This window comes from Cebus imitator, unplaced genomic scaffold, assembly GCF_001604975.1.
Source record: "Cebus imitator isolate Cc_AM_T3 unplaced genomic scaffold, Cebus_imitator-1.0 Scaffold117, whole genome shotgun sequence".
NCBI classification, from domain to species: domain Eukaryota; kingdom Metazoa; phylum Chordata; class Mammalia; order Primates; family Cebidae; genus Cebus; species Cebus imitator.
The window spans coordinates 5,943,702-5,958,368 of NW_016107432.1; the positions used below are offsets into that span (position 1 = coordinate 5,943,702).

General features: G+C 56.6%; 2 protein-coding genes across 8 annotated transcripts in view; one reads left to right on the plus strand and one right to left on the minus strand.

The window, feature by feature from the left end:
• The window catches only part of SORCS2 (sortilin related VPS10 domain containing receptor 2), a 561,689-nt gene that overhangs the window by 306,448 nt on the left and 240,574 nt on the right, over positions 1 to 14,667 (minus strand). The gene's annotated exons all lie outside the window — the stretch shown is intronic.
• On the plus strand, positions 11,250 to 13,959 carry PSAPL1 (prosaposin like 1). The gene has a single exon (XM_017539095.2). The coding sequence runs from the start codon at positions 11,327 to 11,329 to the stop codon at positions 12,890 to 12,892; it is 1,566 nt and encodes a 521-aa protein (XP_017394584.1). The 5' UTR covers positions 11,250 to 11,326; the 3' UTR covers positions 12,893 to 13,959.

Here is a 14,667-nt window from a genome sequence, read left to right on the forward strand (position 1 = left end):
TAGTAGAGACGGGGTTTCACCATGTTGACCAGGACGGTCTCGATCTCTTGACCTCGTGATCCACCTGCCTCGGCCTCCCAAAGTGCTGGGATTACAGGCTTGAGCCACCGCGCCCGGCCCCTTGTTCTGACTTTTAACTGATAGGCACTCGTACGATCCTCTCTTTACACACAGGGCAAGGCACGAAGGCAGAAGTCAGCTCACCCAGGCAGGGGACGCCAGGATGGCTGACCTCCTCTCTGTTCCCGGGCCTAAGCACCCTTCCCCTCAGCCACCCGGTAACCTCCTTCCAGGGAGTTACAAGGAGGATGCAGCCACTTTCACAGCCTCAGAAGGAATCAACCCTGCCCACACCTTCATCTAGGACTTCTGGCCCCCAGAACTCAGCACTCGGGGTCCTTCTGGGACCTGCTCCTATAGCTGAGAGAAGTACTTGTCAGCAACAGTGACACGGCTTCTCTGAGCTCCTCTGTGCCAGGAGGGCCAGTGTCAGATGTATCTCAGCTCACGGGGGATGGAGAGGTGAGTCGGGCTCAGAGCCAGCCCTGCTGAAGCTGAGGGAACCCTGATCTCCACATCTTGGGGCTTCCCCACGACACTGCACGAAGAATTGCTCCTGGTGGCCGCCGCTAAGCGATGCCTGGCATGGCTGGCACTCATGCTAGGGTACACCCCTTGTGTGCCAGGAACAGGGGCTCAAAGAGTCATGGCCCCTGTGCTCATGCCCCGACTCCAGGCCTGGATCCCACCCCCCAGCACCCCAACAGGGCTGCTCAGGGTCACGCTGGGGACAGAGGAGCAGGCTCAGTCCCTCCTGAGGGCTCAGGATAGGCCAGCTGCAGGGGCAGCCCCTCAGCAGTGTGCCGGGCATCTGAGTTGATTGGCATCATCCTATCGCACCCCAGCATGTACCCCCAATACTCACAAATACTCAGTGATGACCCTGTGGGTAGAATTGTGTCCCTGAAAATTCATGTACTGAAGCCCTAAGCCCTAGTGAAGCCACCTCCAGCCTGATGCTGCAGATGCCGCTTCGAGGTGCCATGGGGGATGCGGAAGGCCACCCACAGTTCCTGGGGTGGGTGGGGCGTGGGGCCGAGGGCCTGTGTCCCTCCAACTCACTGCGTGACATCAGAGGCTTACTGATGCTCAGCTCTGCTGAGGAATAAGGTTCTTTTCTCCCCTCCCCCCACCTCCTTCCTTTCTCCCCATGCCCCCAACCCCCAGTCTGCCGCTCTTTCATTGGCTTTAAGCTCAACCAAAAGGGAAGGGAAAGGAAGGGAAGATGGGGAGGAAGGAAGGAGGGGGGAAGAAATGAAAGGAAAGGAATAGAGGAGGGGAGAAGGCAGAAAAGAGAAAGAAAAGAAAAAGGAGAGAAAGCAGCTGGGCATTTGGCTCTGCCTGAGGAACTGCAGGTGCGAGGGTGGGGCTGGGCAGGTGGGCACCTGTCCCCCGCCCCTCTGTTCTCAGTGGAGACACTGCCTGTGGCCCAGGGATGACAGCTCCAACCAGGAGAAGCAGCTGCTGTCCCTGGGCCCCTCTGGGGTCCTGTGTTTCCTGACGTACGTATCCAGCTCCCAGCAACTCAGGAGGGTTGGGTCCACTATGACCCTGAGGAAAGGTCAGCCTGATGGCTTAGTGACTGGCCCAGGGCCACAGCATCCTGAGCAATGCAGCTCAGAGAAACATTTCGGCCCTTGTCTCCCTCCTCCAGCCTCCCTATAGCCTCCGTCCTGGCTCTGTTCCACCCTGTTCCGCCTTCTACTCCTGAACAGAGGCCAAGGGGTCCAGCACTGACGCTTCTTCCCCAGTCCCTCTCCATCCACGGACCCGCTGCTGTGCCCCAGGACTTCTCACACATAGAGGGCACCTGTGATTCCATGTCGCCCAAATCCCTCCCTGGCAGCAGGCCTCGTGCTCCTCCAAGGACCCCCTCCCACAGCTTGGGCTGCGAACCCAGCAGCCCCTCCAGACCCAGTTCTACCCCGTCATCCCGGGCTCCTTTCCTCTGGATTTCCCCCAGGATGTCCCCAACCTCAGGACCTCAAACACCAGCCAGAGACTGTGACTTCTGTACTTTTCTCCTCAGGTCTTGTCCTCATTGCCAAGTCCCAAGCATCTGTCCCAAGGGCACCTCTGCAGGCATGTCCCACAGCCCTCACCCTCACCATGTCAGTGCTAAGGTCCCCATCGGCCTGTCCCAACCCAGACCTGACCTCCTGGAAGAAGAGAGAGCCAGCCCATCTCACGAGCCTAGGCCTCCCCTGACCCCTCCCTCTGGTCACCCGCAGTGATGGCCCAGTCCCGGGTCCCTCCCTACACTGCCTTGGGCACCTGGTGTTGCAACTACAGGCCAGCAGGTCTGCCTGCCTGGGTCCCTCCTCCGGCTCATCGTCCGAGTGGCCCAGGCCAAACGTTTGGTGTGTCCCTGACCCTTCTCTTTCTCACACATGCCACATTCAAACCACCAGCAAATCCTGTTTACTGGATCTAACTTCAAGCAGATGCTGAATCTGCAGCCTGTCACCTACTGTCACCACCTGAGCCACCCCTCCTCTGGACCACCACAGGCACTCCTGACTCCTCCTCAGCACATTCCCTGCCTCCAGCCTTGCCCCAGCTCGATCCTTCTAGAAGCACCGTGGGATCACGGCAGCCCTCCAAAACCCCGCCATGGCTCCCCACTGCCCTTTCAGGAACAGCCAGAGTCCACCCACATGGTCCCTCTGACCGTGGTACCTTCTGCTCCCACCCCATCACTCGGCTTAAGTCTCCTGGCCCCTGTTCTTCCTGCACCCACCTGCCACAGGACCTTTGCACAGGCTGGCCTCACTGCTTTTTGCAGACCAGGACACCAACGTGACTCTCACAGCTCCTCCAAGCTTACACTCAAATGTTCTGTTGAATCACAGAGGCATTCCCTGAACACACACGGCCCCGTCCCCCGTCCCCTTACAAGCTCTGCACTGTCTCTCCCTCACTCATCTCTTTCCTCCGTGTGGTAACTCTTATTATACACGTTGTTTAATTTCTGCTTCCTCCACCGGAATATAAGTTCCAGGAGTTCGTATTTCTGTCTGTTTTGGTAACTCAAGTATTCCCAGCACCTAGACTGATACTCAGCACGTAGTAGGCTCTTAGTGAACAATTGCTGAATACGTGTATGAACGTAAAGCCAAATAAACATGGTCCAAGCGTTTGCTTTTAGGATCTGCTTATTTCCCTCCTCTAACAGGGAAGGAGGGATTCTGCCCGCTTCATGAGCCCTCAACCTTCACCCGTGGGGATGAGACAGCCCGTTTACCTGTGGGTGAGGCACTCCCGCTTGCTCAAGGGGCTTTTGGGGGCAGGTGGGTGCGTGTGGCCTGTTGTGTTCAGGTCGGCCAGCAGCTGCAGCCAGGTGGGGGAAGCGGAGGCAGGCACACCTGCCCACACTGGGGAAGACCCTGCGGGACACCACCTGCTGGCTTCCGATGCCTCCGGAGGAGCTGCAGACTCAGGAGGGAGGAAGCCAGGCTGCCCATGGTGTGGGCGCATGGGAGACGCTTACCCAGCTCAGCACTCTGTATTTGTGCCCCCAACACCAAGGTACTGGGACCCTGGAAAGAAGGTCTCTGACTCTGGAGGTGTGGGCTCAAGGCCCCAAAGTCCCGAGCATCCACACCTGAGCCTCTGTGGTCTCCGGTCCTGATGCCACAGAGCCTAGGTCTCCGCGCCTTATGAGAAGGCTAAGCTTTATGACAGGGTTTCTAAGTGCCTGGAGTTGGGGCCACTGTGGCTGGAAGTTTTGGTGCCTCTCAAGGCTTCAGGTTGTAGGGTCTAAGGAACTGGAGTTCTGGCTCCTAAAGCTCCCTGTGTCTCAGGCCTGTGTGGCCCAGGGAGATGAGGTTCCAATCCTGCCATCCTGGCCGTGTGCTCAGAGGGCTTTACAGACCGCAGCCAGACTGGGGAGCCCACCAACACCAGGTGCCCGCCCGCCCTAACCCCAGACGCTCTGCACCACAGGGGTCCCCTCCTGGCTTCTCACAGCCAAGGCTGGATCTGAACCACAGTCGAGTTTAGGGTCAAGGACACCGGTGCCCAGAATCCATCAGTTGAGGGTTGAATTGTGCCCCCTCCTCCCCAAAAAAGATACGTTCAAGTCCTAACCCCTGGTACCTGTGATGTGACCTAATTTGGAGACAGGGTCTTTGCAGATGACATTAGTTGAGCTGAGATCATATTCAATTCGGGTGGGCCCTAATCCAATCACTGGTATTCTCACAGGAAGGACATCTGGACACAGGCATACAGAGAAGCAAGCCACGACAGAGGCAGAGACTAGGCCAGTGCCACTGCAAACCCGGCCCGGTAGGGATTGCTGGCCCCGCCAGAAGCCGGGAGGAGGCAGGAAGGGGCCTTGAGCAGCCTTTGGAGGGAGCACGGCCCTGCTGACACCCTGATTTCAGGTGTCAGACACCCCCAGAACACACCCCCGCCCCATCTGTGGCACCTTGTTTCATTAGCCTGAGGAACCTCCGCACTGCTCACAGGAGTTCTGGGGTGCCTGCTAAGGGCCCCGTGCTGGGGCTGGGCCTGGGCGGGGGGCGCTGCTGTCTGCTTTGTTGATATCATGAAACAGGGCAGAAACCACGGCCTCAGGGTTGACCTCTGGGGTGGGGCTGTCCCAGCTAGGGGCAGCAGGTCAGCCGGGAGCAGAAGAGGCCCCAGGAGGAAGGAGGGGTCCCCGTCTTCCTCACCACAGCACTCACCTGTGAAGGCTACCTCCCTCAAGCACCACCTTTCCCTCCCTCCGGGAGCCAGTGGGCTCCTGCTTGAGAGGAGGGGACCTGAAGGAGGAGGTGGATGGCAACCTGGGCTGGGGGAGGGGGTGGAGGGTGACCTGGGCTGGGGGAGGGGGTGGAGGGTGACCTGGGCTGGGGGAGGGGGTGGGGGGTGACCTGGGCTGGGAGAAGAGGAATCCCTTCCGCCCCTCCCCTTCTTCCCACTGTCTCTTACTCTATGGAACCCCCTGCCCCTCCCCCTCTCTCACTCACGGAACTCCCTTCCACCTGCCATTTCAGCAGTCACTTCATGTTCACTCATTCACGGTCTGTCTCCCCAGCCCAAAGAGCAACTCTTCATCCCCACTGAGCCCCTACTACCCAGCAGTCCCCACCCATCTCAGCTCACAACAGGGCTTGGAAAATGCTTGTCAAATGAGTGACCCATAATTCCCACCCTCCAGACCCCATGTGGCCAGGCAATGAAAGTGGGCCCTGGCAAGGGACAGGAGCGTCGCCCAGGAGACTTGGGGAGGAAAGCGAGAGCAGAAGTAGCATGGGGGTGGGCAGGGAGCAAGTGGTGGCAGTTGGTGGCCAGGCAGAGGGGATGGTGGACTGGTAGGGTGGCACTGTCTGGGCCCCAATTTTTGGAGAAGGCTGGGCAAGCCCCACGGGGCTTCAGGAGTAGGAGGCAGCCCTGTCACCTGGCCCCTCCCCATTCAGAGAGAGAAACAGGAGCACATGGTGCTGTGCACACAGGGCAACCCCTTCCCTCCCGCACCGCAGGGCCACAAGGGCCAATGGTGAAATGGGGGTGAAAGGACCAAAACCTTGGAACTGGAGGTAAGGGCACTCTCCCTCTGTTGGCATCGAAGTCTCCCTTATTCACCCTGAAAGATACCCCTCCTTGAAGCAAGCCACAGGCAGGCTCTGTTCCCCAGAATAATTATTTGGGGAAAGAGCCCCCCTCTTTGCTCCCTCCTCCCTAGCCCCAGGCTCCAGGTCAGAGTCCCACCCACAAGGTGGCCTCCTCTCATCCTCCCTAACTCCATTGTGGCCAGGCTCGTCTTTACTTGGGGAGAAAATGTGAATACTTTTCATGTAGCTTTTTGAAATAAATGGGGTTTGCCAAAAAAACGAACAAACAAACAAACAAAAAAACAGCCAATGGTAGCATTTGTTAAAGTGTGGGTGGAGGATGAACATCTGTGATACCATTCCCTGCATTTTCTGAAGGGGTGAAATCAGAGCCATGTGGAGCAACCAGCACTGGCAACATGGGTGGGCGATGGCAGCTGGCGTGGCCACTTTGGAGAAGTCCTGGGGGATCAGCTCAGCACACACCCACCTGCCCCACAGGTGCACACCCTACAGAAACTCACGTTCTGCACACCATCTGACATCACCAAGATGTTCAGAGCAGCCATGTTTGAATAACCCCAAACTGATAACCCCAAACTGGAAACCACCCCATGCCAGCCCACAGTGGATAAACAGATGTGGGAAAACCACAGGATGAGGCACTCCCAGCAAGGGGAAGGGACAGCCTACAGCCGTGAGAACAGCATGCGTGGATCTCGTCACAGCAAGTGGGAGAGGCAGACATGGGGGACATCCTTTCCCCTCCTGTTTCCATGCCAAAAACATGAGGTTCAAGAACAGGCAAAATTAATCTGTAGTGGGAACAAAATCAGAAAAGTGTTTGCTCTCATTGACAAGTAACTGGGAGGGAGCACGTGGGACTATTCTGCCCCTTGATTGGGGTGTTCATTCTGCAGGTGTGTGAAGATGTGTGCATTTAGATGTATGTGAAATTTATCTCAACAGAATAAAGAGAAATGTACAGCAAGAGAGTGCACTAGTTAGCAGGGTTTGCATTTCACAGCAGTGTGGATTGGTGTTTATAAAACGGCTTTGGTACATTCTGGGGTTCAGTAGTAGGTAAACAGGTTACAGATCATGGGAGCCAAGCCGCTCACTGTTGGGCAGGGGAGTTACACTGCCCTGAGTGTTGGAGGTATCAGTGTGAAGTCGTGGTCTTGTGAAAATGGATGGATGAATGAATGATGAATATGTTACAAATACACACATAAGTGTGTGTGTGTATCATATATCTGTATACATTATTTCCATGTCTGTGAATGTTTCTGTATTTCTATCTGTGTACACCGTCCCTCCCTCCTTCCTCTTTCACCCCGTGTCAGGAAGAGGCTGGGTGTCACTCAGAGGGCCTAAAAAGCATGACAGCACAGGAGCAGTAGGCACATTCCTATCCAGATCTTGGTTTCTAAATACCATGTTCCCTGGAGAACAGATTGATTCCAGGGCTGGTTCGAGGAATGCAAAAGATGAGCCTGGAACATGTCCTGTGCCGGGAAGTACAGAAGTGCTGAACGACGCCCAAGGGGGCTCCCACAGATCACATCTGGGACAATTTAAGCATCAAAAACAATGATATGAAAAGAGTAGGAGCAAATATATACGTCTGTGGACAGATGGGTAGGTGGCGATGTAGCTGGACACACAGGTGAGAGGAAAGGAGGGAGGGGTGGTGAGAACCTCGAAGCAGGTGGGGCAGCTGTGTTGGGTTTTAGTCTATTAAACAAAATTTTTTTAAACATAAGAAAGTAAAAAATAATTAGAGTTAAAATTCCTGAGTCTTTCTTTTAAAAAAGAAAAAAGGAAAGAGGAAGGAAGGGAAAAGAGGCGGGAGGGAGGAGAAGGGAACAGAAGGAAGGAGAGAGGAAGGGGAGAAGATAAAGCTTTTTTATTCACAGAATACAAACTAATCAATATGGGAGGAAGACAGAGCTAGAAAATGCCGGGCAGGTGCTCAAATAGGTGTGTAAACATTTGATGCGGAACTAGATAGTTACACAGTCTCAAAACACCCTTCTAAATGTTGCTTATTAATTACAAGAGGGAAATAACTTTACAGAGAAGGGAACTGGCAGATCTCATCCTAGTGATAAAGGATCATGAATGCTGATAAATCAACAATGCCTCCCCATACGATGCACGACCTGGGTCTGAGCTTGGTAACCGATGGTATGATAAATCATCAATGCCTCTCCATACGATACATGACCTGGGCCTGGTCATGAGGAAAGCCCAGCCAGACCTGCACGGAGGGGCATTCTACAAAATAACCAGCCAGTTCCCCCGTGCCACAAAAGACAACACAAGTCTACCATCAGCTCCCGCTGGAAGGCCACTGAGGCGCCACGACCAGGAATTGCATCGTGTGAGCCTGGACTGGGGCTTGACCTGGGAAATCAGTGCCACATGGGGCAGCACTGGGGCTGCTGGTGAAGCTGAGCTGGGCTGTGAGCTAAATTCTAGTATCGTATCCACACTACAATTCTTTATTTCCGTAAATGCACTGTGGTTATGAGAGAATATCCTGGTCCTCAGGAAATAGGCACGAAGTAAGTGGGGTAAAGAGACACAATGTCTGTCTCCACCTGCGCTCCAAGGTTATGAAGAAATTATGTGCAAATGCGTACGTGTGTGTGGACAGACAGGTAGGTGGCTAGGTAGGCGGACAGACAGGTGAGAGGAAAGGAGGGAGGGGCAGAGAGAACCTGGAAGCAAGTGGGCAGGTGTGCTGGGCAAAGGTGCTCGGAGTGCCTTGCACCATTCGTGCAAACATCCTCTGATCCAACATCACCCCCCACGGTATAAAAAGAAATATGTTTGGTTTTGTCCCACTTTCTGGCATGGAGCTCCAACCCTTGGAATTTGCTGAGTGACTGAAGTGTATTTTGTTATTCATAACGAGCCCCTCTGATCACACATGAATTTATGCTAATGAGGTGACCTAGGGTGGGGCCCGTAGTTGGTCTCTGCTGGGGCTGGTCACCAGAAAGGCCAAGCCATTCGAGGACTGGAACTTCCGGCCCCACCCCCTGGTCTCTGGGAAGGGGTGGTGGGTGCTGGAGATTAAATTCTAGAGAAACTCTTTGACAATGAGGTTTGATGAGCTTCCGGGTTGAGGCGTGGGGAGGGTGGCACCCTCAGAGGGCGTGGGAGCTGGGCACCCTGGCCCCTAGTCCTCGCCTTGTGCGTGAGTTCCTGAGTCATAGCTTTCAGGATAAATAAGAAAGGTAAGCAAAGGGCCTCCTGTTCTGTGAGCCAACCCAGGGAATTGTCAAGCCTGAGGATGGGGTCACAGCACCCCCGGTTTAGAACCACTTCGTCAGAAGTGTGGGCGGCGACCTTGGACTTGTGATCATTAGTGTCTAAAGTAAGGGCTGAGCCCTTAACCTGTGGGGCCTGAGCTAACTCCAGGTTGTTGGAGTCAGAACTGAAATGAATTATAGGGCACCCAGTTGGCGTCTGTAAGAATCCGTCGTTGGTGTCGCAAAACACCCCACCCCCCGAAACAAAACAGACATGGAGCAATCGGAATTCCTCAAATGCTGCTGAGGGGAGTGGGAACGGGCACAACCACTTTGGAGCAGATATCCAGCAGAATCTGCTCCACACACACACTACGCATGCACCATCAGCACCACTCCTCCTTAAAACCCTACAGAGAAGACGTGTGCATCCCGAGGCACACACGGGAGCCTTCGGGGCACCGCCACTCCTACTAGCTCCAAAGTGGAATCGGCCCAAAGGCCCATCAGCGGTAGAGTAGATAAATACATCGTGGTGTACTGACCTAATTCATATACGCCCAGGACCCAGTGGTGCATTCCACCTGCCCAGTGGAATTCCACCCAGAAATGAGAATGTCGGCTCTACCACTAAACACAGCAGCACGGACCAACTTACAAAGACAATGCTGGCACGTCCTTGTGGGGCGTTGTGCTAGGCTCCAGGGATGTGAGCATGAGGAGGACATTCTGGCCTCCTGGGTCACAGCCCCTCAGTGCAAGAGATCAAGGCATCGCCGTGGGGGCGGGGTCTTGAGGGACGCGCAGGAAGTCTGGCATGCAGCCCTGTTCACACTGAGGGGCAGGGCCTTCTGTTTGCTTCAGCCTGGTGCCCAAAGTCCTGGTAGGATGCAAGTGGGTGCCCCGGAAATGTCTGACTCCAGAGGCGAGGGACTGAATGAATGGCAGGCACATCACGAACCTGCAGAAATGCATCAGCACGCACTTGCCGGAGCCAAGTCTAGATAAGGACACCCATGTCTCCAGCCCCACCTGGGGTATGACCTGGAGGTGCTGGCCAGCTGCCACCCTGCAGCTGAGCACGCCCAGGCTCACCTGTTCCCTAAGACTGTCCCCTCCACTAGTCCCCGGCAACCAGAGTCCTCGGAAGTCACTGCAAGAACTCAGCAAACCCCCTTTTCCATCTTCTCTTCGTGATCCCTACCCCCAGCAGGAGGGCTGATGGGACACGCTCTGCCCTATTACATTCCTCATGTGTGGCTGTTGCAATTTCAGGGCAGGCTGACTGACCCACATAACTGGGAAGCATGTTCCTAGCGAGCACCCAGGCCCAGGAAGCTGAGCTGAGGACACCCACATGCAGGGCCATGGGAGCCCCCTGCCAACAAGCCTCTGGCCTGCCCACTCCTTGGCTGTGTGGCAATTAGGCCAGAGGCGAGGCTGACTCTAGAATTCTCCATTCAATGAACAGGACCCGAATCACGGTGCCTGTGTGTGCTCACCCAGCGGACTCTCTTGCCCAAGAACTTTTTAAAACGAAGGAAGAAGAAAAAGATAACAGATGACACAGAAGTGAAAACAAACGCCTTTTGTGTGTGTACCTTCAACAAACATGGAATGCATGCTTACTATGGACCAGCCACACCCAGCCTTTGATTGACATTTCCAGAACGAAGAAGCTGGCTGGGCTCAGGAGCTGGGTTTGCGAGTGGCTATGGCGGCGTAGTGGTGAGGTCCACGGTTCCCACACTTCGCAGATGAAGACCCGAAGCTCAACAAGACAAAATCCCTGAAAGGCATCACCAGTGGGTGCTACAGCCAAGGGTGGAACCCCAGCCGGGCACATGATCCCGAGGCCCAGTTAGAAAACAGCAGCATCCAGGGGGTGGCCAGTCACTGGGTTCATTCAATCGTCTGGCAAATGAAGCAGAGGAAGCCTTTCTGTGTTTCCCAGAATGGGGGCAGGGACTCCTCTGGGGTCTCACACTCCAGGAGAGGACCCAGGCCACACAAACAAGTCAGGAGAGGACAGCGAGCTTTGGGGAAGGGAACCCCAGGAGTTACTGCAGCCAGGGGAGGGTGGGGGCCGTAGGTGGGGGAGGGGGGGGGGGGGGGGGGGGGGGGGGGGGGGGGGAATGCCAGGAAGGCTTCCTGGGGAAAGGGCCTAAGAGCCGAGCTTCATTCACATATCAGCTAGGCTCAGAAAGCTGGTAAGAGTTTATCTTATACAAGGGAGAAGAGGGGAGGGATGGTGTTCCTGGCACTGTAAGAGCGAAGCCGAACAGGCCGGGAACCCCAAGGCGCAGGGTGTGAGTCAGGCAGCAGGAGTGGCCAGGAGGTGGGGCTGCCTGTCTGCGCCTCCCCCTGGGCCAGGCAGGAGAGCCGGGTTTATAGCAGCAGCCGCTGCTGGGTGCTCTGGAGCCAGAGAGTCCCTGGGGCAGCATGCTGTGTGCCCTGCTCCTCCTGCCCAGCCTCCTGGGGGCCGCCATGGCCAGCCCCACCTCAGGCCCCCAGGGGTGTGCCAAGGGCTCGGCGGTATGGTGTCAGGATCTGCAGGCAGCTGCCAGGTGTGGGGCCGTGGCATACTGCCAAGGGGCCGTATGGAACAAGCCCACCATGAAATCTCTGCCCTGTGACCTATGCCAGGACATAGCAGCCGCCGCAGGCAACGGGCTGAACCCTGACGCCACGGAGTCTGACAAGCTGACTTTGGTGATGAAGGCATGTGAGTGGCTTCCCAGCCAGGAGTCTTCAGCCAGATGCATTTGGATGGTGGACACCCACCGTCTAGCCGTCCTGAGCATGCTCCGCGGGGCCCCGGACAGCGCCCCAGCACAGGTGTGCACCGCGCTCAGCCTCTGTGAGCCGCTGCAGAGGCACCTGGCCACCCGGGGGCTGCTCTCCAAAGAGGACACCTCCAAGGCTATGGCTCCGTTCATGGCCGATGGGCCCCTTAGCTTCCACCCTCCGCAGATGCCTGAAGGAGCTCTGTGCCAAGACTGTGTACGGCAGGTCTCCCGACTCCAGGATGCTGTCCGGGCCAACGTGACCTTGGCTGACTTGAACTTGGAGGAGCAGTGTGAGTCCGTGGGGCCTGGCCTGGCTGTCCTCTGCAGGAACTACCTCCACCAGTTTTTTGTCCCTGCTGAGCAAGCACTGAGGCTGCTCCCGCCGAGGGAGGTCTGCGAGAAGGGGGGATTCTGTGAGGAGCTAGTGGCTCCTGCCCGCTTGACTCAAGTAGTGGCTGTGGACAGGGTCCCCTCGCTGGAACTAGGGTTGCCGAGGAAACAGAGTGAGATGCACATGCAGGCCGGCGTGACCTGTGAGGTGTGCATGAGCGTGGTGCAGAAGCTGGACAGCTGGCTCATGTCCAACAGCTCTGAGCTCATGATCACCCACGCCCTGGAGCGCGTGTGCACAGTAATGCCCGCCTCCATCAGGAAGGAGTGTGTCATCTTGGTGGACACCTACAGCCCCCCTTTGGTGCAGCTTGTGGCCAAAATCACCCCAGAGAAGGTGTGCAAGTTCATCCGGCTGTGTGGCAACCAGAGGCGGGCGCGGGCAGTCCATGAAGCCCATGTAGTCGTGCCATCCCCAGAGTGGGACGCAGAGAACCAAGGCAGCTTCTGCAACGGGTGTAAGAGGCTGCTCACGGTGTCCTCCAACAACCTAGAGAGCAAGAGCACCAAGCGCGACATCCTGATGGCCTTCAAGGGCGGCTGCAGCCTCCTGCCGCTACCCTACATGATCCAGTGCAAGCACTTCGTCACCCAGTACGAGCCCGTGCTCATTGAGAGTCTCATGGACATGATGGACCCTGTGGCCGTGTGCAAAAAGGTGGGGGCCTGCCACGGCCCCAGGACCCCAATTCTGGGCACTGACCAGTGTGCCTTGGGCCCGAGCTTCTGGTGCAGGAGCCAGGAGGCTGCCAAGCTGTGCAATGCCGTGGACCACTGTCAGAAGCACGTATGGGAAGAGACGCCCCTCCACACCGGGGAACATGCATGACCGTGGCCGCCAGAGCCTGCTAGTGAGGCCCAGGAGGCTCCTGTATCCCACAGGATCCCCAAGAGGTGGGTGCTTCCCCTGTCCCCATTTCACAAATGAGAAACTGAGGCTCCAAGGAGGGAGGCTGAGAAGGAGCAGAGCTGAAGTTCAAAGCCAGGCATTCCTGACCCCGAAGGCCTCTCTCTTAACTGTGCTGCACGGCTTTGCCTGCGAAAGCATCTTTACTAGACTGGAACAAACTCGTGTGACCCGCTTCCCCACGTAGCCAAGGCTGCCCCTTCATCTCCAAGGCTGTGATATTGCTGATGGTCCCGTGAGAATCTGGCCATAGCTTTGGGGCCCCTTTACCTTCTGCTGGATGGACGCCTGTCTGTGAGCACGGCTGCGGTCATGGCTGGGTGAGCAGAGGCAGGGACAGATGGAGGCGTGGAGGTCCAGTCACTACTGGGGCTGTTACCTCTTAACAACAGCTGGGGGTGGGAGTCTGGGTCTCACTCAGGCCAGAAATTCTCAACCTGGAGTCCCTGGGGGTAGCTTCCAAGGGTGTGTGCAAGAGGCGCGTGTCTCTGTACATTACTGGGGACAGGTATGGGGCTTTGGCCACATTCTCCACAGGCTGCTGGGCTTCAGAGCAGTCCCCCTCCCCCACCATGTCTTAGCTGCCGCAGGGTCCCTCTCTCTCCTTGTAGCCCAGACCCTCAGCTGCCCTGGCAATGAAAAGAAGGAAAGTCTTGGGGTGTGCTCAAAATCAGGAGAGCAAAACGTGCCAGGCAGAAGCCCCCAGGAAAAGCCGGAGGAGCCTGGGGTGGCCACGGGGGTGTGAAGAGCAAGGGCAAAGACAAGACAGTGAGCACGGCCCTCCAGCTGTCCGAGCCTCAGTTTTCTAATCTGTACAATGGGGATGATCATACCTGCCTTGTGAGGATGTTGATACAATTCACACAAGTCCTAGAGCCCCTTCCCCTGAAGAGTCTGCTAGGACCAGAAAGCCCATCTTAGGGGCCCAGAAGGGCACCCAGGAGAGTCTGGCTATGCAAGTGCTGTGTAAACCACCGGCGTTCTCCAAATGATGTGTGCTGTGTTTTTATTCTCGGGGAAGACGCAGGTCCCAGAGCTGTCACAACAGCCACCACCTTGCCCCAATGCCCCCACCTCGCCTCAGTGCCCCCTGCCCGGCAAAAAGCCTCCAGGGGCTTCCAGGGCTTCCAGCTGGGTTAAGTGCCCCTGTGGCTTCTGCTCATGCTGTGCGGTCCCCCTAAGACACTGTCCCCCCTCCAGGAGAGCCCCTGGCCATGACCCTGCAGTGTCCTTGCACCTGGCCCAGCGCCCACGCACAGGAGGGGCTCACACATCCGGGAGCTGCACGCATGGGTCCGGGGGTGGAAGCTGGCATTTCATGTGAGGCCCATGTGTTAATTCTCCTCTTGAGCAAGAGATACGGCAGGCCTGGATGGACGGGATGTGAGGGGGTGCTGTTTTCCAAGAGGCCACACCTGAACTCTTAAGTAACCGTCGCAGGCCTGGGCCACCACCCACGAACACAGGTACACTTGGCCTGAGTTTCTGGATGCCTCAATAGTGGTCCCTGTTGGCTGGGCAAGCCTGGGCCTGCTGGGTAGCCACACAAAAGATTCTGCCAGCAAGGGGTGGCAGTGGTGCCCGGCCACCGGATAGGCCATGGGAAGGCAGCTGTGCACCAGACTTCGAAACACGGGCCCGAAGCTGTCAGCCTCGGTACCTGCCTCTTCCCCCGAGACCACCCGCCCTCTCCAGGA

Coding starts and splice junctions, on each gene's coding strand:
- PSAPL1 (XM_017539095.2), top strand. CDS start 11,327: ATGCTGTGTGCCCTGCTCCTCCTGCCCAGCCTCCTGGGGGCCGCCATG.